Source organism: Melanostigma gelatinosum, assembly GCF_949748355.1.
Source record: "Melanostigma gelatinosum genome assembly, chromosome: 5".
NCBI classification, from domain to species: Eukaryota; Metazoa; Chordata; class Actinopteri; order Perciformes; family Zoarcidae; genus Melanostigma; species Melanostigma gelatinosum.
In genome coordinates, this window is record NC_136638.1 from 8,921,511 (window position 1) to 8,947,920 (window position 26,410).

Consider the following 26,410-nt stretch of genomic DNA (forward strand, 5'->3'; position numbering starts at 1 on the left):
GTTCGCGTCGGTCATTGTTCTTCTTCCCGCTTGGCACACGGGAGAAGTTTCAGTTGGTTGCAATCCGCGACCTCACCGCTAGACGGCGCCACATCTTACATACACACTGCACCTTTACAGATTCTACAAGACTGCATGGCTTACAGAAAATAATGGACTGGACTGGATCATTCGGGAAGAATTCAGAAACCTTCCATAACAGCTGCCATGCTTTCTATGTGGTTTTAAAATCAGAACTAAAGTCCAACGCTGACCCAGCAAGTGCGTTTCTAGGTGTGTGATCCGAGGAGAGAACAGTTGTCTTTGTTCTGCCTGCTTGAAATGAAGTCTGTCTCAATTAAAGGCTCACTGAGCCCTACCGGACCACAATGACAGAAGCAGTACCAGCCAATGCGATGTGTTCGTGCTTACAACGACCACTCTGCAAACTTTTGCTGTGAACTCTTAAGTGTTTCCAGATTTTTCAGTATTTTTTTTCCTACTTTCTACTGAGCTGCAGGCGACGTATGCGGCCACGTACCCGCAAGTAAATGAGCTGAGATTAAAACGTGAGGATTACACGGCTGTCTTTGCCAATTAGATTGTCCGAATCACGTAATTCCTTGACATGCGAGGAAGCAGGGGAAATGTCAACGCCGTGCTGTCGGCCGGTGCATTATGGCATTATGGAAGTGGTGGTGGGGGGGGGGGGGGAGATCACAGCAGCATTGACAAGCATGTGACACCAGCGGTAATGTCTGAGACAGAGATCATAAGCGTGATAATGGCTGTGATTACATTAGCGGAGCTATTATGTTCTAGACGACAGGTCTCGTTAACATATAAACAGCCTTAAACACCGCGTTCACTGTGGCAATGAACACGGGCCCACACACACAGACACACACACACACACACACACAGACACACACACACTGGCAAAAATGTATACATGCAGTGGTATAAGTGAAGGAGATTAAAGCAAGCAAGGATTATATGACACAGATATTAACAAACATAATGCCATTAGATACAGAGAGACACACACGTGTGTGTGTGTGTACTGTGCATTCACATTCACACACACACACACACACACAAACACCCAAACAGACGCAAAGTTCATGTCAACCTCATTAAAATTTGATTCCCACACAATAACCTTTTTTTCTTGTGAGTCATTTGCTGGAAATCGTGCACACACACACACACACACACACACACACATGTTTGTGTTCCTGTGAATATGTGGATGCTCTCTAATCTTTCTCTGTCTCTTTCTGCCCTTATGATAAACTGCCTGTCTAACATTGTTTTCTTATCGTGCCTTGTGTATGTGTTTTCATGCAGGCTTGTAGCATGGGTTTGCGCAACCATGTGCCACAAGTGTGCACGAGTGCATGAACACCTCGTAATAGGTGTTTCTGAGCGAGGCGGTGAGGGATGCCTTGCACGCGTGTGTGTGTGTGTGTGTGTGTGTGTGTTTGTTTTAGCCAGACTACGTCTCCAGAGCTCGGAGGCAAACATTAACGTCATCAGATACCTCTCTATCTGACTCCCTCTCTATCTCTCCCCCCCCCCTCTTTTGTCCTTCCTTTCTCTAACCTGTTATGTGATAATTCTCTGTATCTCTGTCTCTCCTCTCTCTGATTTCACAGAATACAGGATGCGCTTAAGTGTGTTCATTCATTATCTAATTAAGTAATTTACCAAGCTCTAATTCTTTCTCATCAGCTAATAGTCTGCAGATTAAGTATGGACGTGTGTGTGTGTGTGAGAGAGGGACGGGGGGTGCTTTTTGAGTGTTTGGTTAAATTGTTAACCCCTCATTATCAGGTGAAAGGCAGAAGATAAAGAAAGCTCTTATCGCTGATCCGGCTAATCAGAGAATAATCAGTTTTCCTTTCAAAAGGCAACAGCGAGCAATCAGGTTGTTGTTTTTCTCCCCACAGTCGTGTATGATGTTGTGTTATTTGTCATGTTGGCAACCCGTGGCCTTTTTAGAATTGAACATTCCTGTGAAATAACTACCGTGACACATTTCCGTGTGAGGAATACAGTGTCGCTCATGTTCCACCGGCGACGTTGCGTCATTTTTTAATTTCTTTTATTAAACTTTTTTTTTTTTGCTGCAGCAGTTTGGAAGTTGCTGTGTCAGTGCCCTTCAGGCGGACTCTGGAGTTACACATCAAAGGCGGAGCGGAACGAAATCTGGAAATCCGATGCCGGGAAGCGGCCCTCTGTTTGTAGCGTAAAAACACGGTCCCAGTAGTGGGTGTAATCACAGGTCACTGAAAGTCTAGGAGGCAATCGGCCTCCACAGACAGGTTGAGCAGTGACTGTAATGTATTGCTATTGGTGATTACATTCAAGCATCAGGTAAAACATCTGTTGCTGATCTATATATGATGCAGGTTTAAAACTAAAAAAGAAATCATTCATTACTGATTAATCTCCCAAGTAATTATTTTAATTGCAAGATATTTGAACAAGTTTTTGTACATATGTTTTGCAGTATATTTGAACAAAAAGTAAAAAAAAAATTATATATGTAATTTAGTGTATGAATATTTATATATGAATATATAATGTTTTTAGTATATTTTGTGTTTTCTATTTTATATTCTTACGATATAAAACAAGACGAGCAGCAAATCCAGAACAGTGAATGCTTAGGGACTGTATGAAAATAATTCGTGGTTTGAGGAGGAAAGGGGGAGGGTCACGTCTTCTAGTTTTTGTTTATGGTGGGGCTGGGGGGGGGGGGTTGCTGGAGCCAATCCCAGCTGACATTGGGCGAAGGCATGGTACGCTCTGGACAGGTTGCCAGACTGTGGCAGGGCTGACACACAGCGACAGGCTACAATTCACGCCCACGGGCAATTTAGGGTCATCAGTTAACCTCAGCTGCATGTCTTTGGACTGCGGGGGGAAGCCACGCTGCCACGGGGGAACATGAAGCCCAGGAATCGAACCCAGCAAGCCCCCTGTGAGGTGACAGTACTAGCCACCCCGAAATAGAGCACGTTCAGCAGGCCTCAGGAATACAGGCAAACCAGTTTGGTGACAAAATCTCAACATAACTTTTGTTTATTTACAAGTAAATTCCACACGGTGCCTTTAAATGATGGTGATCTGCCAACTTAATGTTATTTTATCTAATGAATATCAAACACAATATTGCTGTGAGATCTCTCGTGTCTCACAGCTGCATTCACCTTAGATAACTAATATGTGTAGCAGCAAAAAGCATCAGAGAGGGTGAAAAAAAAACGGCCTTGGCCTGAAGTCATGAGTGAATCCAAAACTATGTTAACATTCCCACACGTTCAGCCTGATGTGTTGTTACATAAATAATCGCAGTAACCCAGAGGTGGAGTCAGGTCATTTATAAGATTTAAAGCATTTTGTGACGATCCTTTCTCTTACATTTCATCTGGACATTTGTCGGCAGCGCCTAATTAACAAAAGGAATTACAAGTTCCATTATTAATGAAAAACAGTATGAATTTTCCCACCTTAGCTGTGAGTTATCACACATCTGATAATGCGCTCCCTGTGTTCTGAGAGAAGAGTAGGTCATCGTCACCGATGTGCAGTTGGACCGAGCTGAAAAGACCAAAAAAGGATTACTTTCAGGCCTTCTACCTCTGGAAAAAAAGCGTATCGCACACATCTGGGATGCATGAAATAATTCAAACTGTTGACGTGTTCTAAGGGGCCGTGTTATCATGAATTTCATCCTCGCACAAAGAGCACCGAGGGGCCGTTTCACACATCGTGGCGGGCCCGCGTGAGAACGGCCTCTAGAGTCACTCGAGTCCGTGTTTGCTCCGAGAATGATTCTATTCAAAAGTGTTTGCTCTCACAAATGTGCCTGAGTGGCCTGTTTTCATTGTATCACACACACTTCAACATCTCTCTCTCTCTCTCTCTCTCTCATTCTCGCTCTCTTTAATCCTTTGTTTCACTGGGCTCCACAATCCATTATGTTAGAGTACCTAAAAACGAAATGATTAAATACATGCACACACACACACACACACTTATGCACACCCACATTATTGCGCTGTCTTAAGATATTGATATTATTTTTTTCCCGTGCTGCAAAGGCTTTGAATAAATGGTTGATGACTGTAAATTTGAGAGCGCTTTTGTGCGCTTTTGTGCGCTTTTGTGCGCGTTCGTGCGGGCCCCTCTGGCTAGCTCGCGGCCGGCACTCTACGCTGCGCATGCTGATGACGTCGTTGCGAAAGCGTAGCCTCCCACCGTTACGGTTTCCCCTTAGGTAAACACTGTGAGCTCCGTCAGCACTTTTGTCCTAGTTTGCACTGTTTTCGCAGTTAGCTGCGAGCCTGCGGCTTAGCCGTCGCCATGTTGAGAGCCATCGAGGGGCAATCGAAATGCTCCCGATCTCTCTCGTACACTTCATGTTGAGGTGTAACAAACAGGTTGAATGCGTTTCCTTCCTCATCAAACATTAGCAAAGGTATTAAAAAAAAGATCTTTTAAGATCCTTGTTCTAGCAGTCTTCATCTTCCCTGCCTTTACTGGCAAATTGCTGTTTTTTATTAAAAGTTTTTTATAGTTTCAGGTTGCTTTTCTGACTGAAGTCTCTCTGAACTTGTTTCTCTGACTGTCCAGCCACCGCAGTCCACAAGAGCGAAGATTTGACTTGGTGAAAACTTATCAAAGTTGCCTTCAATTATTGCTGTGTGCTCAGACGCAAAGCCTTCAGCCAGCCAGCAGTCTACTGCTGGAGGTTGTTGGGGCAACGTTTTTCAGGTTAAAGTAAGTTTACCGATATTTTTTTGATATTTACAGTTAGTAATGTAATGTTTGATCTCTTTGTAGTAAAGATGTAAATACAACGCTATCTACAGGTATAATCAGGTATCCTTAATAAGGGAACAATACGGAGTTTTCCATCGAATTTCTAGTTTTTGCACAACACAGTAATTCATTTGAGTGTGATTTGTTATTTCCTGGATTTATTTAATTGTTCCATTTGTAATGCAAACGCAGCTCTACATCTCCGAGTGCTTTCTTATAACTTTTGATGTTTCCCAAAACAAAAGGATTAGGAGACATTTTAGTTCCACATTGAGCGCGTTTGAGATCAGTGTTTTCTAGACTCAAACCAAACGGCAAGGAATAAACACGAAGGAAATATGTACATATGTAAATGAGAGAACCGTTTCTGTGTGATTCCTTTACGTTCGAGCGGCATCGTTCTCTCTCCCACGGTGCGATGTGACACGCAAAAGCCAAAGAGTCCTCTCATGTCCCTCCCCCCCGCTCCGTCCTCCCTTCCCGGCCCTATTTATCTATCCGTCAGTGTCACACACGCGGGTTTTGTGGGATGTGCATTAAAAAAACAAAGCCGGAAGGTAACAATACGCTTTGAAGGCCTCGTCTCATTATAATACCCGCTCTCATGTCAAACACACGCAAAGACACGAAAGCAGCGAGCTTCTGATATCCTCCTTCTCGACGGCCACATCCAGACACCTAAAGGCTGTATATTCTCATATTGATGGCATTCTTCTTCTTCTTCCCCTCCGTCTATCCAGGAATGCCTGCTGATATCTCTCTGATGTCTAATGCCGTCTGACTGAACGCGCGGACCAGTAAACACACACAAACGTGCACGGAATGCGTCGCCGCACTGACACTTCAAACAAAGCTTTTGTCTGCTGCCTGACAGCAATTCCTCTCTCCTTCCCCCTCTCCTCCTCTTCCTCCTCCTCTCATTATCCCCCTCACTTCTCCCTGTCATTCCAAAAACACTCGTTCTACCCCCTCTCTCCCCGCACACACACTCACACATACACGCACACACACACTCACACACACACACACGCACACACACACACACACACACACACACACACACGCACGCACACACACACCGGCGCCAAAGCATTCAAGGGTTTATTCCTAATTGAGCCGCCTGGTTGTAATGCAGGTTAAATAGAATACAAAGATCGAGAATTCTAAAACAGCACTTGAGGTATAATAATCAGCCGTGTTTCACTTGTAAAAGAGGGTTTATTAACACAATGATTCATTTCAAAAGCAACCTGTCATGATGTCGCCATTACTGGCAGAGGTGTCTCTAGTAAAAGCGTGGGTTGAACTTTGACGTTACAGAAAACAAAAACATCTCAGTTTTGCCATCAAGTTGGACTGTTTTGTGAACATGAACAAAGCTCCATTGTGGTCAATGAAGGTTTTCTTTTTACAGTTTCTGGAAGAAAAGCTCCAGCACTTTACTTCATTTTATTTTATTTTTGGACAGGAATTGGGTTCCTGGCGAGGTGAAGGGAGTGTGCTGACTGGCAGTGTGTTTGGGATAGGGTAATGTCAGTCAGAGCCACTCATGTCAAGGAATTGACCATTCATGGCTAATGGTTTCACAGTTAGACCATCTTTTGGCACTGAAACGCACAAGTCAGCAAAGTGCAACACCAGCTAGACAGACTCCATTCATTTGGCAGTGTTGAGCGTCACTTTTGGTTGGTTCTCTGAATTTGCACCCCGTCTCGAGGCAGACAGAGAGTGGATGTAGTCACCACACAACGTCACCCATTGGTTTGTGGACTGCCGTTTTTAAGCCTCAAGTTTGTCATCTTTGTTTTTTCGGCTGTCATCATCTTGTCTTTTTGCAACCAGAAGTGACACAAGAGGGCGGAGCTAAGTACAATTGAATGCTGGATCAGGTCTTTTTCGGCGACCAAAAATGTTACAACTAACTTCCATGAAATGAAAGCACACTGAAAGGTAAAAAGTTGTACCACCAAAACACGGACAACTTCCAGACCCGACAATGCCGTGGCAGCGACCTGTCAATCACAAGGTTCTCACCTTAAAGCAGACCCTGTTTTAACTTTGGTAACTCATACTTACAATGTTTACTGATGTCATAAATCAAGTGAGCAGTAGAGTCATTTTCTCATAGACTTCGATACAATCAGAATTATTTTTGCAAGTCGTCTTCTAATGTCCATTAGAAAGAATGCAAGTTTAAAGCGCTTCCTCATTGGCTTCACTTTTCAGACCCGGAGGTTGCCGCTTGATAATAAGGTCCCGCCCATGTATTGTCCTGAAGGGTGCTCCTTGTCACTTTCGTCTGCTAGCAAACAAAAGAAAAAATGCCTTAAAGCTGCTGTGTGGGTAGGACGCACGAGCAACAGGGTAAAGAACACAGAAATACGTTTTTATAAGCTGCTGAACCCAAAAACTGAGGAGGGAGGCAATAAAACGCGAGGTATCAGCGGGAAGAATGGGCAAGCATTTTGTCCAAATTCCAAATGACAGCATGCAGCATAGTGGAATGGGAATACTTCAAAAAGCTATGCAGTAGGCTATTAAGTGACTTAGCTAGCTACAGTAACTCGCTAACATTAGCTTGCTAACAGCTAACTTCTCATCCCATCATCATTTCAGTTAGCAACTGCACCTCTGGTAGAGATGTGGTGCAAAAAATAATCCTTTGACGTTGTTGACATATAACATTTTTAGCTTCGGGCATTTCGTTAGGGTTTCAGCTCCTTGGTTGCACATTGTGGCGCCGCCTGAACTCATGCTGTGCTACATGATGTTTTCATTTGTCAGGAACCATGCATTCTTTGTTGGACACAAAGAGCAAAAAAAGCCTGTTCATCTTGTTACAGTGCAGGTGACCTCAGCTTGTGGTAATGACGAAGATAATTCACAAAATGTGACGTGGAATAATTAATAGGCGGCAGTCTGCGGCGTCGGGGAACTTGCCGTCGGGAAGTAATTAGCTCGCTGCAATTTCGATGGATAGATACAGGAATGTTATGTCTTGGGGTAAAACTCCCTCCCGGGTGAATTGTGAACAGTTAAATCAGTTAATTAGGGACTCTCTGTGGGAAGAAGCGAAGAGCGATGGCATTACCAAATATGGAATTGTATAGAATATCATTTTAAATGATAAAATTGGCTAAACCTTGGAATAATGGAAAGAGTAATCAGCCTGCATGGACACAGAAAGATCGGGCCAATCGCATAACAAGCATGAATATCAATCTAATTTTTGGAGCACTCTTGAGCCACGTGGATAACAGCTCATCAGATGTTACATGTCTCTTAATATGAAGAAGGATATTCTTCTGTTTGGAACAATCCATGGATTTGAATCGGGTTAAGAAACTATCCTGCATTGGGAAAGTCAGTGATTTGTATAGATCCTTCCAAGAGCATCATTTTGGCGATATGTACAATTTAGGAGCCGCGTAAATAGTTTTGGGTTGGTTATTTTAAGTGAAAAGGAGAAAAACTATTCATACAATTTGCTTAGAAGGGCACAATTAGCCTCAGTTTTTATGTCAGTGATCTTAATCCAAAGAAGAGGATTTAGGGAAAAACACAGCGGTTGATGCTAGAGATGCAGTGGGCAAGTTCATCATCCTCAAAAATAATAATGCATGGTTCTTCTTTAGTTTTTCCTCTTTGTGAAACGAGTTGTCAAACGTAGTGGTGGCGTAACACAGAGCCAGAGCCTCACTACTGCAGCTGGGCTTATGAGGAGACGTCTTCTACCACCAGGTACATCCAAACAAAGACATGTGGACTTTAATGGTGCTGCACGGATTGTTCTCTCTCACTGGAAGCATCAGATAAAGCATGTTTTTGGTGAAAAGTCAAATTAATGACGGACGTTGCTTTGTTTCAATCGCTAATATCAAAGACTCATAATTAACAATAAGTTTTTAGTTTTTTATGAAGTTTGGTCTCATTTATCAGGGTCTAAAAAAAGAAACATAATAGCATGAAAATATTCCTATTTTACTTTTCTTTTTTAAATAATTAACTGTCTTTTGTCTTTATATATATATAAATATATATGCATACATTCTGAACTCTTAAATGACATCCCTGATGTGAAAGAAACGGAAGGAATTAACTACTGTACCTGCTTGTTTTCAGGTGAATAATTAGCATTTTGGTGTGAAAACCGTAACTGTGATGACGAAAACCATGACGACTGAAAATCCATCTGTAGCTGCTTTGGCTTTTTCGGGGTCCGCCATTGGCTCGCCGACAACACGTCTTTATTGCCTCGAAACGACTTAAACAATATTTCCGAGCGGCTGCCTTGAACTGTTCTGACAGTTATTCCCATGAGACGCAAATGCAGCGTGAGTCCACACAGTCAGGCTCCAGTTGATTTTCAATGAAGCAGCCCCAGAAACTCTCATGATGACATTTTTCCTCCTCAGAACAGAAACCTCTTCATGTTCAACTCAATCCCGCCGTCCAGCTTCAACATCTGGCTGCTGTGCAGTGTGTTGGAAACGTACTGCGTGATATAATATGAGTAAATGTAATGAAACCAAACACCATCATTTCTGCACAGTAATATTAGTATTAGAACATATAAATTGTCGTCTCATGGCAAAGCTTGCTTGCTACCACAGCCTGCTGAGTTCAGTGCCTTGCTAATGGGCACCCGAGTAGCAGTTGCGGAGGAGGGGAGAGCGTGTTACTGAAGTACTGTGCAGTGAAAGGGAATGAGAGGGTGATGAGGCTGTGTTTCAGACACGTGTGTGTGTGTGTGTGTGTGTGATTCAGCTATCAGTGGAGCACAGCATAGCTCTGCTGAGATTAAATTCCCAGAGCTTACTCTGGCTATCAGCATTACTTCAGGACACACACACACACACACGCACACAGAAGGAAAGCAGAGTGGTAGGAAAGAAAGCTGCCATCGCCACATTTTCATTCAGAGAAAATATCAACATCGACAGTATGCCCACTGCTGATGTCACCGCTGCTATTAATCCCCCACCAAACCCGTCCATCTGTCCGTCCGTCTGTCCGCCATCGAGCCCTCCATCTTCCTTTCCTTCTTTCTTCCTTTTATGTCTTTCAAACGTAGATGTCTTATTATTTATCTGTGAGCAGAACTAGCTGCCACCTCTGGTCTATTATCGAAAAACGGAAGAAGAGGATGCGGGATGAAAAAACACAGATAACATTTGAAAATTTATAGCTCAAAGTTGAACGGAAAATTGATTTTCTGATGTTAATGAAACTACGGTGGCCCTGAGAGCTCAAAGCACTTTAAGAAAACAAATACAGAAACACCTTTATTTTATCCATATTTCTCCTGTTATGTATTGAATCCTAAATGGTAAAGCCATACATGAACAGTTCTAGTTGGCTGTTTTATGTGTCTGGCCTGGCTGAGCCATCACGACAGCTGATGTCACTCACAATGCAGCCAGGTGGACTTGTGATGTACTACCATTGTGTTTAGTATGCCAGAAAATGATGCTGTGGTGATACTAGAGTTAACTGTAACCCGTAACGCATGAAGCTAATTGCTGAATCTTTGGTTAAGTCACTGAAGTAAAATTCACCTCAGCATAATACTGTGTATAAAAATTAACTTTACACCAGATCAGTTCAAGGAATAATACAATGAATGTGCTAATCCCTATGGGTTTTGAATTAACACATGAATCGTCAAGTCATAGGACACGTTTTTTAGTTTTGTTTTATTCAGAAATTCAAGCTGAAGGAATGAACTTTTTCCTGCTGGTTGAGAAAGACAGACGACTAATGATGAATTCTGGTCATGTCAATAACTTGAGGTCAGGTTTTCTTTGTGTTGAGTGAAGTTGGTGGCGAGCCACAATTCTGGACTCCTGATTCCTGAAGATTCCTCGAGCCAACACCCGCCAAACCCTCACCTCTTCCTGTCATGGCGGCAGGACCAAGCCAGGGCTAGCACCCCGTTCCCTACACTCTGACCTGCAGCCTTATTGTTTTTACTTGGAAGAGACTATGTGAGCCACGCGCAGCATGGCGTTAAGTTAAATTAAGTGTCCGCCATATTATAGCTGTGACTTTAAAAAAAGAAACGTGTGAAAACATTCTTACTGACCTGGCTGATCTTAGCGCTATGGTTAAAAAACCCCGTAAAGTCATTTTATTGATGTGTAAAAAAAGACTGAGCGGCAGTTTAACCTGTGTGTGTGTGTGTGTGTGTGTGTGTGTGTGTGTGTGTGTGTGTGTGTGTGTGTGTGTGTGTGTGTGTGTGTGTGTGTGTGTGTGTGTGAGTGTGAGACAGGTAGTGTCGCACGCCGGGAAGTAACTCCTGGATGTGTTAATTACCTCGTCTGACCTGATTCCAGCTTCTACGTCTAGCGCGTGACAGAGACAGTGATCTGTGGCGTGGGACTGCAGCGCTGTGTGCATATACACATGTGTGTGTGTGTGTGTGTGTGTGTGTGTGTGTGTGTGTGAGTGTGAGACAGGTAGTGTCGCACGCCGGGAAGTAACTCCTGGATGTGTTAATTACCTCGTCTGACCTGATTCCAGCTTCTACGTCTAGCGCGTGACAGAGACAGTGATCTGTGGCGTGGGACTGCAGCGCTGTGTGCATATACACATGTGTGTGTGTGTGTGTGTGTGTGTGTGTTTGTCGCAGTGACAGCTCTGTCAGTTATCTTTCTGCGCTGACAGACGATGCGCATGTCGACCAGCGGTCCCAGCACGCACAGCGATCACATCCACGCACGCGCCGCCGTAACGCACGCACCTCACCTGCCAATCATTGTGTTCTGGTATTCCCACTGCTGTCTTCTCTTGCTCTTCCTCCCCCCCCTCCCCGTCTCTCCACTCTTCTCTTTCATCATTCTGTTATTTTTCTTTCTTTTTTAAGAAACTGTTGCCCTGAAAACTGGGTCTTTTTTTTTTGTTTCTCCCATGGGTCTCTGTGTTTTAGTTTTGTTTTCCCTTCTCTCTTTCCTCTCATTGCCTCTCCGCTCTTTCTCCCGCCCACTCACATCTTACTGACAGATTAAATGTGGAAGGCAAGGTCTGGTAGACAACAAAAATAAAAGAGAGAGAGAGAGAGAGAGTCTCTCTTAGTTGTGTTGATTGCTAATTAGCCGGCCGGTCTCATCTTGCGGCGGTGGATGTGGTAAAACAGGATGCCCTCCCCGGGGTCGGCGGGCCACAGCCTGGCGCATAATCCCATCTCACACACACACACACGCTTTGAAGGAGGGCAGGGTGAATCGGTACCTGTGCGGTAAAAGGGGGGGTTTCACTAAAAATAGAAAACCTGGGGTCCATCGCCCCCTCTATCAGACCACCGTCATCATCGTCGCTCACTGCCCGCTGTCTCATATCTGATCTTTAATCGTACCCACAAGCAATAAATCAAGCTTTTCAAGACAGACAACCGTGGTTCGTAACAGAATGCGGAAAGATTAAAAGCGAATGGTTATTGGGATCCGACCCCGTGACGGCGTGACGGGGTGCGGTTCAGCGGGTACGGAGCGTCACAAACACTGCCTGGATGAGCACTCGTATTGTCACTGGGGGCCACCTACGTTAAAATACGAATGCACTCATGAATGAAAGCACCCGGCTAATGGCACATGTTACATCATGTTGACCTTATTATAAACAGAGACGCTGTGAAAGGGTCGCCTCTCTGGAGCTCCGGCTGATGTTGTAGGAACAGACAATTTATTGCTGCGTTAAACAGCGCCAACGATGGAGTGTGTTGGTTCTCCTTTTAGACTGTGTATGAAAAGACCCTCATTCATTATTTCATTCAATTAATGTCATTACTTTCCGCTTGATGAGTTTTGGCCTAATGCCTTCCACAGATATAACACAGGGTGCACAGGAATAGTTCAATATGTGTGGAGGCACGCGTATTTTTATTTTATTTTGTTTTAGAGTTAGATGAGAAGCTCAGTACCACTCTTGTGTCTTTGTGCTAAGCCGGAGCCAGGCGGTGATTAGCTTAGCTTAGCATAAAGACTGGAAGCCGGGGAAGACAGTCACGGAAAAACATCAATTTGTGAGTCTAGGATGAGTTGCATGAGTAGATTACAGTGACGTTAAACCAAACATTTCTGTTTGTGTGCGTAAATTACCTACAACGGGTTTGCAGCCTTAAAGGTTGCATTCAGGGCATACTTTTTCACCCATTCCAGTCTCTATGCTAAGCTACGCTATTTGCCTCCCGGCCCCCAGCTCCATGCTGAACCCACAGATATGATCTGCTACGTGGACCAGAGATATTTTTCTCCCCCACTGTTCCTCCACATCTCAAAGACCCACCAGACGTTTTTTCTTGCGGATCAAAATGAAACAACCGTTGCTACTGTTCCTCATGAATTATGAAATATATTAACCTTGGCTCATCTTGTTTTGACAAAACAAAACAAAGTTGTCTCCCACAGATAGAAGCTACGGGCGATAGCATTTAGAAAGGTCTGACCCGTATGTCAGCGCCGGGGTCTGTAGTAGCATGGGATAAGCACTCTGTGGGAGTCTGAGGGTCAAGCAGGCGGCCTTAGCGGGGGTGCTAACAAGCTTCTCTTCTCTTTGTGTGTGTCCCCCCCCCCCCCCAGTCATCTGGAGTCGGATCGCAGTGCCCTGAAGAGGAGGGAGTGGGAGAGGAGGAACCAGGAGGTCCAACAGGATGAAGACCTGTTCTCAACCGGATTCAACCTGTTTGGAGAACCTTACAAAGTAAGAGATCATTCACTCGTTAATCACGTACGCTATATGCTCTGCTGACATTCAGGTGATGAGATTAATACACTCTGGTGGGAGGCGGTTGGCATAACGTAGAATAAAGATTGAAGTTTTATCAAGAAATATTTACAGCATCTAACTCCACCTGAAGCCGTAAATTGGCTTTTTTAAAATTTTTGTATTTTAAAGTGGATCTCTTAGTTGTTCTCTTCTCCTTCTACCTTTTTTTTTCTTTCTCTCTATCAGTGTGACGTTTGACTTTTGTGTGAAAATGGATTCAATCCAAAATGTTTAATGTTTTGCTAGTACGACACGTGTTTGAGAGCCAATACGGCAACAGACAAACTGTAATGTTGATCCCATTGGAATGGGGCTTAACAGCTCTGTACCTAGTGGACTCCTCATCTAACTCACAATTATCTTCAAGAAGACTTTTTCCAGCGAACAGTAACTGCCTGAATGTCAGGACTGTAACGTCGCTGAGCTGCACACAGCATACGCACGCTCATCTTTACGACCTGGCCGAGCCGGGATGCCGAGTGCTCTCCCGTCGCCGCTCAGGAGAAGCTTTACGCTCGGCCGTTAAGTCGTGATCGATCTCTGTGGGGGAAGAACGGCCGTACCTGACACCAGAGTTTCATTTGGGGAAACGGGAGTGAATTAACGACGTCTTAATCAGTGAGGAAAGCAGCCCCGCTTTGTGATTTAGCCTCATTGGAAACAATTTTAGCCTCGCGCAAGCAAGCAATTGAAAGGGATCGTTATATTCGAACAAACAATTATCCAAACATTCATTTTGCCCCATAATGCCCTTTAACGCTGTTTCTTTGCGGATGCCGAAGCAGACGAGGGGCAATGGATCATCACAGGCTATTGGAGCCGTTCCTTCCCCTCCGGGGATCAACAGTTTAATATCCCCGAGCATGAGGTTGTGGTCCGTTCCGTTCCGAGGCACTCGAGGTGCCATCCTTTTATTTCTTCTTCAAGCTGAAAGCGAACCAGCCATGCATGGAGTCCACGGCCACTCTCCTGCCCCTGTGTTTGAAATTGATTTTGGTTTGTTAACTCTCATTTGCCGCCGTCGGGCACTTCAACGCTCCGTTATGCCGCCAAGTGTATCGACCTTGGGACGGACCGGCTCTGAATGTCGACAGAACGTGTTTAATGGCTGTTGTGTCTGAGCGCAGAGGACATGAGGGCTTCTGGCTGAGGCGCTGCTCACGAGAGCTTGTTCTCATGATGAATCTAATCCGAGGTGCCACCACACTCCAACTAATTGTTTCCAGCTAATTAATGGTGCTGAGGTCAGGTCAAGATGTGTGTGTGTGTGTGTGTGTATGGGGGAATGACTGTGGACTTTTGGAGTCTAGATTATTACAGTGATTGGAGCCAAATACATTTAATTTATTTGAGAATTTTTGCAAGTACTGGAAGAGCAAATGAGTTAAATATGTTTCATCAGGCTCGCTTATCCATTAGATGACTGGCTACAGAGGATTCTGTTCATGTGATCAAGTGTTACATAAACCTCAATTTAGGGAGGGGTAAGCATTTGGGGATCCCTTCCTGTGCTGTTTCTGTAATACTTGCACTGATTTACTACATCATGAGACATTTTGATATATCATCTGTTAAATCTTTCACATCTGATTCTTTGATGAGGGTCAAGGGCTTCAGAGTAAGTGTACGTGGACCTTGAGTTGAGATTGTTTTGTCATATGTTACCTTATGAAGCTGATATGGTCAACACGTCAGCAAACAGGCTCATTTAAACATCCAGCATTAGTTTGGAGTCGTGATTCTGGCCCCCTGATGAATGTTAGTCTCTCAGCAAAACGGTAATGCTTCACCATGGTAGCTCCGTAGTTAGCCGAACACACCGTCCCAAAAATAATTAAAGTGAGCTGCAGAGATGCGGCCAAGAGGTACGCATCAGTGTGTGTGTGGTTGTTTTGTTAGCTGTTAGCCAAACACATCGTCCATGCCGTTACCTTCGAGCCAAACACACCTTCCTTGCCGTTAGTCAAACACACCATTCACGCCGTTAGCTGTTAGCCAAACAAATCGTTCCTGCCGTTAGCTGTTAGCCAAACGCACCGTCCACGCCGTTAGCTGTTAGCCAAACACACCGTCCACGCCGTTAGCTGTTAGCCAAACAAATCGTTCCTGCCGTTAGCTGTTAGCCAAATGCACCGTCCACGCCGTTAGCTGTTAGCCAAACACACCGTCCACGCCGTTAGCTGTTAGCCAAACACACCGTCCACGCCGTTAGCTGTTAGCCAAACAAATTACTCCTGTCGTTAGCCAAACACGCTGTCAATACACCATTAACTGTTATCACGCATCTTTGGGCACAAAGTAGCGGCTAGGCAGTCGGCGATGCACTCAGCTTTGTTATCACTAGCTGGTTATTAAGAGTAGTGAGTGAGGAGTCAGCAGGCAGTCAATGGCAGTATAAAACAGGAAATGAAAGGTGTTTTGAGAGAGTGCGAGTCACCGCAACCACGAGAGGTCCTTGTACATGCAGCCATAACTCTGGCCACCCAAAATATTATGCAGTTTGCTGCAGCAGAATGCGACATTAGCCGTGGACAGACACAGACGCACACACACACGGAAGCAGAGATGTAGACAGTTCTAGAGCTGAGTTTTGGTGTTCTCTCATTTTGGATTCCTTCAGTAGGCTGCTGAGGATTTCTACATCTGTCATTAATTACAGTGATTAAGCTAACAGGGGAACGATACCTCACGGAGGTAAATGTAATTCAAACAAAGTTTGGAGCAATGATGCGACTGGCCCAGAGGGGGTGACTGCATCCTTCATAAAGTGAGACAGCATGTGTACTTGTTTCATCTTCCACCTCTGTCCAACTCATCTTTTTCCACCACACACTTCCCCGGTTTATCTCTCTCTGCTGTTAAACTCGACAAACGGCTTTGGCACACCTTGATACTTTCTTCTGCTGATTTATTCGCCACACTGCCAATTTATTTTTTTTTTTTTCTGAGAGTGTTGCTTTACCAAGGCCTGTGCAACCTCACTGCACTTTCTCTGAGTCAAAGTGCTGACTGAACTTACTGAACTGCTCCTTTTAAAGATCTATATCAGCCCTTTTTCATTATCACATAGGATTTATAGTTTTCTATCATTCCTGGTCCCTCTCTCATTCATTTCTTTCTCTCTCTGTACCTGTGTATCTATCGCGTGTCCGTCACTCTGCTTCTCTGTCTTTCCCTCTCTCTCTCGTCAGTGTTCATTCTCTCTGTCAGCTATTAGCTAATCCCTCTTCTAATCCTGTTAAAGAGCGTTCTGCTGTTAGCAGCTATTTGGGATGATCTATTCACACACACACACACACACACACACATAGGTATTCATCCTCTCCTTCTCCTCTGTTTTCCATTTTGCCTCTCTGTAAATGTGTTTTCTGTTCCTCTTCAGCCACCAGATCTTTTATTCATGAGCCCGAGATAGAGAAGAGATGAGATCATTTATTCACAGCTAACTTCGGCTCGCCACGGTGTGTGTGTGTGTGTGTGTGTGTGTGTGCGTGTGCGTGTGCGTGTGTGTGCGTGCATCTGTTAAGATTATTTGAAGGCAATTCTCGCCTTTCTTGTGTGGATCTTTTGTAAATAAGGCGTGATTCTTTGCCCCGTTTCTTTTTGTGTAGTTTTTATTAGAGTGTAAAAATGAAGGATAAAGTGAGACGTGGTACAAGAGGTGAATGCTGCTTTCAGTCACATACATTTGTCTTGAGGTTTTGGTGTGGACCACAAGGGTCTGTCATCTTCAACCTGCTGTTCACCTATTCATTTTTAAAATAGTAACAGAGAAGATATCCTTTCAGTCTGTGTTTCTTAAAAAACTATGTCAAACACAAGGATTATCCGATGACATCTCAATAATTTGAGGTGGTCTTTGTGTCTGCCAAACAGAAATTGTTACAGGGGAAAGTATCAGTTAGAGTTTAAAAAGCATATTGAGTCCGAATTCAGGACACTCATCTGGCTATTGATTTTGGTAGTTGTTAAAAACGGCCCTTGAGAGGTAGAAGTTATGTCTCAGCCACTAGATAATCCTGAGGATTGTTTCCGTAAATTTAAGAGAAACACAACCCTCCATTATCTTGGTCAAATGCAGTGAATGTAACACGTATACAGGGGGGGGGAGCCCTTTAATCACACAAGTTCTCCAAGGACTTCCATCCCATACGAATAGAGTTTAACTCTAGACCGGAATCTACTCTATTCATCAGTTAGTTGACGGACTGAATATCGATTGGCATCTATGTTGATAACTCATTCGCAGTCTCAGCGACTTTTAGCCATGCCTGGATGAGCTCCTGACCTGCTGTAGACGCTTAGTCTTGTTTCACCAGGTTTAAAAAAAAACATTTGACATTGACATCTTTCCGACATCACTTCACCATTTAATCCGAGTAGACATTTGTGTGAAGTTGTCATAATTAGCATATGGATATGAGTTATGCTCAAAAATGTGTTTTGTTAGATCACTTTGACCACCAAATTCTAATCAGTTCATCCTTGAGTCCAAGTTGAAGTTTGTGCCAAACCTGAAGAATTCCTCTCCAGGCATCGCTGAGAAAATTGCGTTCACGAGAATAGACAGGACAGACGTACGGACTAGCTAACAACTCGGAGTAACAGTATTGTTTAGTTATTGACCGAAGCTGTTTGCATCAGGAAAAAAAACAGCCAAGATACATGCCTCCTAGAGAAGTTAAGACTTCTGTTCACTAACTGATCCATCACTTCTCTGAACTCCTTTTGAAAGTTCAAAGTGTTCAAGATGTGCGGTTTTAAAATAAATGTAGACATGAAATCGACCCGACGGCCTCTCCCAGATCTGCACGATTGGTGTTAAGTTCCGCTGCAATCATTGTGGGGATTACTCATTATTATTACATGTAACTCCAGGAATATTACCTCCGATTAGTTAAGCTCCCGCTGCCTATCAAGGTACGTTCATTATTCATGAAGCCATTAACCTCTCCAAATAACAGGCAATTTCATCCCGTCTTGAAAATGAGACAAAGGGTCTTATTCGCGCCTCCTGATCCGTTTCAACCTTTCTAAACCCACCGTAGCTTTACTTGACAGTCACTCGGTGTTACCGCGGGGGGGCAGGTTGTCAGATAGCTCGCCTTCATGGCCCCATCGATCAACCCACACAAAAAGAAAAGTTCTGTACGGTCAAATTACAATGCCACGTTTCACACGGATCCGTCGCTTGTCTGCGATTCATGATGAAATGTCTTCTTGGCTGCAGATCTTGCATAATTCAAACCGGGCCCATGATTGATGTATTTGCTTCACTTATTTGTCGCTCAGGTAGAAATGAAATGTCGGGGACGGGGGATGATGATCTGCCGCTCTTCACTCGTCCCTCCTCTTCCATGGCTTTCCCCCCCCCCCCCCGGTTCCAAATATAGAGCGACTGAAACCCCCGCTGACTGCCCTTGTCCTTTTCCCCAAAACGTGCAGCTCCATCATTAATGAAGCTGTCAGTGGCTGACACGGAAGGAACTCTCGAGCTATTCTGAGGAACATCTCTGCGTTGGGCGCGGCTGAAGGTGCCATTCTTTCAAGCCGTGATTGCCTTAGAATCCGGGGTCAGGCTAATAATGATTCCTGCCCCATTAATTTTACTGCACCAGCCCGGACGGGACCCTCTTAAGGGTGGCATGTGTTTTAATTAATCATGTCGTCCTGATGTCTGGTCAGTGGTCACCCTATCCGTCTCGCACTGCTCCTCTCTGGATGAATAAAGGGGGCTTTTCATCAAGCCTGAAGAAAAGGAAAATTGAAAGACTTAATTAATGCTCTTGTCTCCCTCTCTCTCTGTCTCTCTGTCTCGCTCTCTCTCTCTCTCCCCCTCTTGTGTTTTTTCTTCCTTTCAGACGAATAAAGGTGATGCATTGGCCAGTCGCGTCCAGAACACGCTGGGTTCCTACGAGGAAATGAAAGACCTGTTAACCAGCCACTCTAACCAGAGCCACTTAGTGGGAATCCCCAAAGGCAGCAACAACCTGCAGACCCCGACCACGTCGACGACAGAGAGACCCGCCATGGAGTCCCAGGTTTTCAACGACGCCCTGAGAGGAGGAACAGGTGGAGGTGGAGGAGGAGGAGGAGCAGAGGGAGGCGGGGAGAAGAGGATGGCAAACGCATCTTCCTCGTCGTCAACTTCCATGCAGCCGCCTGCTGCGACCGCGTCATCTGCGAGCGCCACGGCGATCCCACATCAGACTTCTAAAAAGTCCCGGAGCTCCATGGACTGGTCGAGGGCAGGCCACGGACAGAGCGCCCAGGGGGGAGGCCTCGTTGTGGGCTTGGCACCGAACGGGGCGGGGCCGGTCACGGCGGCCACGGCGGCCACGAGTGGCAGAGGGAAAATGTCTTTACTCCAGGAACAGCAAATGCAAAGGCACGACGAGCTGTTTAGCTCACTCAAAGATGAACTCGGCCTCAAAGGCGACTCAAGCCCTTCTTCCTCCTCTTCATCCTCCTCTTCCTCGTCTTCTTCCGGGAGAAGGCACGCTTCCCACCCCTCCAAAACCCTTCCTCTTCCAGGTAAGTCCGACACTGAAAGGCTTCAAAGGGATAGGTTGACGTTTTGGGAAAAATACAGAGATTTGGATGAAAGGATCGACACCACTCGTGTGTCTGTATGCTAAACGTAGAGGTAGCAGCCAGTTAGCATAGCTTAGCTTAGCAGTAAAACAGTAAGCAGGAAGAAACGGTAAGCTTTGCTCTCTCCAGTGCTACAGAAAACCAGCATACCAGCACCTCTAAATGTTAGTAGTTAACATGTTACAACTTAAAGTGGTGCTGATATGGCGATTTCTTTAGAAGGACCAGGCTAGCTGACTCCCAATGCTTCCTGTCTTCATGCTAAGCTAATGCTGCAAGCATGAAGTCTGCAGAATGGGAAGAACATGAAAGACCCGTTACGTATTTGGAGCCAGTCTTGAAACTAGTTACAAATGTCATAAATCTCCTTTAACATTCGCGAAATCAATTGTATTATTGTTCCTGTTACATTTACGTGTCTTTTCAACAAGGCTGCCATGAACATCTGTTTCCACTCTTTATGAGTCTTGATGATAACGATCTAACCAACATGACATGTCCTCTCTTGTTAAGAATAATACGAATTAATTAATCATTTCCAAAAATGTCAAACCATTCCTTGATGTGGATCGATCAAACCTGCCATCCACACGACAAAAAGAGGACTTGTGTTTTCATATTCATGGGTAAATGTTTCTATCTACTGGATCCACGACTGCTGATGAATATTTTCAGTGCAGAACAGACTCCATCACCTTTTGGGCGGGGCTTGTGAAAGTGAACAGCTGCATCTGATGATGAACCACAGCTTTCTAAACACATAATTTGCTTTGATTGTGATTGGCTCCATCCATCTGGGAGAGGGTAGTTTTTTGGCCTTAGATTCTGACAGAGCAGAGCAATATTCCATTAGAACAGGTGTTGCTGTGGTTATTTTTTACTTTTTATTTTTTTCTTTTCCCTCCATGTTCATTCTCTTGTACAGATGGTGGCAATTTCCGATCTGCCACCATGGACGGTGGCCATTTCAAGTCTTCCACTAACACGGAAAATGGTGGACATTTTAAATCCTCCCCGTTTGAAAACGAGGCCGGCTCCCACCTCTCTACGTCCTCCTCCCCGCTGGCTTCCACCTCGGTCCTGACGACGCCCACCCCCGGCCTGACCACTCCCACGTCTGGACTGACCACCCCCACCTTCCCGCCCGGCAGCCTATCGGGGAAGCCGATCGCGATCCAGCAGAAGCCCACGGCGTATGTTCGCCCAATGGATGGCCAGGACCAGGTGCCGAGTGACTCTCCCCAGCTCAAGCCCCCTCTAGTGGCCACGGAGGGGTTCAACAACAGCCAGGCCTACGGCGGGAACGCCGGGAACGCCAAGAACAAACTGCCAAAACTGAGCCTGGGCCACACAGGGGAGGTAAGGAACAATATTTACTAAACACATCAAGTTGTTCAGGGATGAATGCTGTTCTGAAAATGATCCCAACATGTCGCACATTATTTACAATTGGGTCACAAATAATAGTCATTTAAAACAAATATATATATATTGATAATTCAAATGTATTTACTTACTTGTATATGCATTTTCACAGTATCTTCTGTGCTAAATATAGTTTCATAAACCACACAATGCACCAATGTCAACTTAATACTCGCCCCATTCCATAGATACAGTCCAAATCCAAACCTTTCCAGGAACCCGTGTAAAATCATTACACGCTCAACAGGAAGTCCACAAAGCTTCATATCGGCATCAAATAACCAAAGTTCAAATGTCTGACTGCACAAAATGACCTAACTTTACTCTAAGGGCGTAAATCACACCGCCGTTCATGATTGTTAGATTTGGGTAGTTCGATAGTAACAGCAACTCTCTCTACTCACGATGTCATGGTGAATATTCACACATGTGGCTCATTGAAATGTCAGATGAATCTTAACAATCCCAAACTTCTTCACACACACACACACACTCACTTAACTCTCTGACCTGAACACTCTCTATCTGTCTCTCACTCACTTTCCTTTTCAAAACAGCAAGAAACACCAGGCTTGATGCGTGTGTGTGTGTGTGTGTGTGTGTGCTGTGTGAAACCAGTTGACAGGCGAGTAGTCATCCATATCGAGCAAGCCAGCTGTTCCTGTGCTTTGATAGAGCTTGTGTGCGTGTGTGTGTGTGTGTGTGTGTGTGTGTGTGTGCGTGTGTGCGTGTGCGCGCAGCACTCCAAATGAGCCCGAGATGGAGCTTTGAGCATATGGCACCGGGAAGGAGGAAGCAAAAAGGGAGCCGGGGAGGGAATTAAAATCTACTTTACTTTCAACACTTTCTTGCGGCGGGGTGAGAACGGGAGTAAGTACATTCATGGCCGTGAGTGCTTTCTCTCACTTTGTTTTCACCCACACACCCATGGATGCCGCCGTTATCGCCCCTGCTCACCGTTTAGTTTTCCACTCCTCTCATATTTATTCCGGGGCAGAATTTATTGGAAGGCAAATGCAAACTGGATGCAGGAACCGAGGGGGGGGGGGGGGGGGAGAGAGAGACGGAGGGGAGACGGATGATAAGAAAGCGAGGGGGACGAGGCACGGAGACTAAGGAGGGATAGAGGGAGACAATGAGCGACTGATTGCAGCACCTTATCATGGCTGTGTTTGTTCTGTGAGATGAGTTATTGGATGTGTTCTGCAGCTTAAACGGAAACGCGGAGGATTGTACACGCCAAGCGGACGACTCTGAGAGTCCTGCTGCTCCTTTTATGGCAAGGAACCGGGGCAACATGTCCACACTTTACCCTCCGATTGGCAACATAGTGACAGGTAACACCAGAGGCCCCACGGTGCCATCGAATCAGGATACAATACGAAATGATTGCGACTTAAAACATTTCGCAAATTGCTGAGTATTGCGATGTCAAACATTGGGATATATTGGGATTTATTACCTGTTTGCAAACTGCAAATGATGCAGTTTGTCAACATCTGTTTTATCTGATACGATAAAGCTTTCACTCGGTTGATCTCCCTTCAATCCATTTCTGATCGGCCTACAGCCGATGAACTCAAATATCTATTATGATCATCATCAACTACTTGTCAAAACACTACGATTGTATTTTTATTGATGAATAAATACATTTTAATTCTGTATCATAAGCTACTTAGAGCTAGTGTTTGGAAGTTCAACAGGTCACACAGCGTAACTGAATGGAAGCTCCATCAGGCTCTTCTCCGTTACAGCAGCTGCAGCGCTAGCAGCTCTGTATCACTGTCACACCAGCGTCTAGAAGGCCTAAGCGCCCATCTACAGATCGCATACCTTTACTGAAGCTCGGCCGATGACGATCCCGCTCATTTACTGTATCCAAAATGTTCCCACACTGCCGATTGAAGGCACTTTTTGGCGGACATGAGGCTTGGGGTGTTGGTTGGTCCCCAGCTATCAGTGGTCGTCCTGATCACGGAGATCTTGTGAAGTCAATCAGCAGGGTTGACTTTCCATTGAACCGTGTTCAAGTTAGTTCAGGTGCAATGAGTGTGTGTGACATACCAGTATTTGGCTCACAGCTGTTGAATGCTCAGTATTTTTGTGAGTGTGTGTCAAAGGGTGTGTATGTGTGTGTGTGCGCGCGCACAACACGCCTTTAAACTGCTGTGGAAGCTTTCTGTTAGCACTATAGAATTATTGATTCGAGCCCGTTATTCCCAAGTGTGTGTGTGTGTGTGTATGTGGGAGAGAGAGAGAGAGAATGATGACTATTGATTTTTTCCTAACAGTTACAGTAGGCTTAAATCTACCTCGAGACAAACACACACACACTGCATTATATTTTACTTTGGACTAATCCAGTGTGACATATTATGAAGTTGAGCCGGTAATACTGCAGTGCCATTGCATATTCACGCAACAATCATTTCAAGGTAAAGTGTCTCTGAGCTCAGCTCTGTGTGTAACACCCGGACGTACCAGCAGGAGCTCTAACATCACAACCAGTCGGAAGCCAAACCGCGGCCCAGCGTGAGGCTGGCGCGTGATGCGGGAACTTCCTCCTCCGGTGCGCGTAGGAGACATATTGTGGTGAGTCGGTAATAAGGATGATCTTCATTGTCTTCAGATGAAGAAGAACTATAAGCAAACAACACTCGAGTGGAGTGGATAAACAAGTGTATCTGTGAGGCAACGAGGTAAACACGGAGGTGACAGGTGACACTTCCAACGGCGGCGTGACAAGTTTCATTTACATGTAGCTCAAGGTACAGAGGCGGTGTAATTTCACAGCGATTTGAGGGCTTTTCCGTGTTGGCACGCGCGGCGATGCACTCGCCACTAATGTGGCGGTAAATAAGAAGCAGCGTAGACTAAGGCCTCCAGTCGGTAATCACCATGAGGCCAACGGCAAACAAATCAATTCCGCTCTCAGAGAAAGCATTCGTTCACGCCTCTGTGCATGAGGAGATCCTGCCTGACACACTCGCCTGGTGAGCGTGAACGCTGGGAAGCTGGCTGGACTGAATTCAGATGAAACATCGAACGCGAGGCCTGTCCAAGTGGGTTCACCCGTTCACAAAGCACCTCGGCGACGTATGTATGCTGAACAGGTTACGCAGGGTCAGAAGAGACGATGCCTCTTCTAAAGGCAGTTTGAAACCTCAGTGATTAGCTTGTGTTTCATTGGGTTTTATTATTCCAAAATGTACCTTTGTTCTTTCTCCGACTTCAAAGACAGCCGTGCTCGGATTTAATAAATGAACCGGCTCCGTCTCTCTCACCTCGAGACACTTGAGCAAAGTGCAAATAGCGCAAAACCATCACCTGAAGTTGCCCGGAATATTTTAGCAGGTGACTAGGTTGCTCGAAGGTGCCAAGATGATGTCATACGCTCATTTGCATATTCATTTGCCACGTCAGGCATCTTTGAGTTGGATAAATCGGCTGCACACATTTGTGGACAAATGCTTGTGGAGTCATCACATTGACATCCCTCTGCCATGGTTATTATAATGATAGTTATGTGTAGCTACAGTGGTGAGCTTGGAGACATAGTTTACAACTTTGTTATCCAAAAAGCAATTCCTTCTTTTTTGAATGAAGGGTGATTTTAATGCTGCACTAATGCCTGTCGTGATGAAGCCACAGAGAAATGTGGAGCCTTTTAGTGTCTTTCAGCTCATTGTTTTGGTTTTTACAGACGGCAACTTTACTGTTTAGCTTCACTCTCAGCTCTCACACCAACCCTGTTTCAAGCAACAGCAGACAGGCAGAGTGGCTAGCCGGTGAACATCAGCAGCTAGAGAGTCCGATATCTTCTTCGGGAGGTGGTGGAGACCAAAACTGAGCTAAAAGGCGAGTAAATATTGGGCTTAAAGTCATCAGGTGGACAGAAACACGACTCCAAACGAATGCTGTCTGCTGGATGGGCAGCTCTTTGACAACATGTTAGCATCTTTATGAGATGATACTATGTCAGTTCTTACAGAAAAACTAAATGTGAAGTGGTCGAGAGAGAGAGAGAGAGACTGCAGTGGTAAAGTGGCTGAATTAACATGAGACCTATTCACAGAAAACACTGTTTTTCAGTGAGCTGTGGATCCTCAGAATAATTTACTTTATACTGCAGAAGTCAACAAATGCTTCAGGAAGCTTTCCCCTGTTTGTCCATTCATTATCGTAACAGTGCAGATGGATAGCCGGGCGTTCGCGGGGGAATAGCGGTAAAAAACAAAACGCGTTAGAGGGATGGGTGTGTGTAAAATTACGGCATGTAGAAAATACATTCTCTGAGGAAATAAAAGAAGAGGCGAGAGAACGCAGCGACGAGGAGGGTAAAAATATTCCCTCTCTTCCAGCAGAACTAGAAGAGAGTTATGAGGAGTCTGCCAATGCAGCAAACAGCTGGCCTCATTTGCATAATACCCATCAGGCCTCTCTTTCCCTCCGGCTGCTTGTCAACTCACGACCGAGACGTAACACGAATGAACACACACACACACACACGGCGCCGTCTTTCACCGTGTCGGCACCTGCCAATACATTTATACAGGCAGCAGGTATCTCTGATACTGTATCAAAGCTCACTGAAAGTCTTTTAACGCTTTCATTCATTAGAGCCCACTAATTGCCCCTGCAGAGGGAGAGACAGAGGGAGATGAAGTGATTGAGCTTTCACGCTGATAATAAAATGATCATAAAACGGCCTTCTAGAAAACAAAGAACACAGACCGAGGAATCAGACTGCTGCTGCGTGACTGCGGTGAGACAGAGAAGAGGGCGCTGAGGGAGAAATGCACCGGAGCCAAAA

General features: G+C 45.0%; 1 protein-coding gene across 1 annotated transcript in view; it reads left to right on the forward strand.

Moving 5' to 3' along the window:
- The window catches only part of aff2 (AF4/FMR2 family, member 2), a gene marked incomplete at both ends in the record, with an annotated part of 132,664 nt that overhangs the window by 23,535 nt on the left and 82,719 nt on the right, over positions 1–26,410 (forward strand). Inside the window, 3 exons of the mRNA XM_079268092.1 lie at positions 13,389–13,509; positions 19,437–20,109; positions 21,095–21,528. Of these exons, the coding sequence (XP_079124218.1) occupies positions 13,389–13,509; positions 19,437–20,109; positions 21,095–21,528 (1,228 nt within the window). The remainder of the gene's footprint in view (positions 1–13,388; positions 13,510–19,436; positions 20,110–21,094; positions 21,529–26,410) is intronic.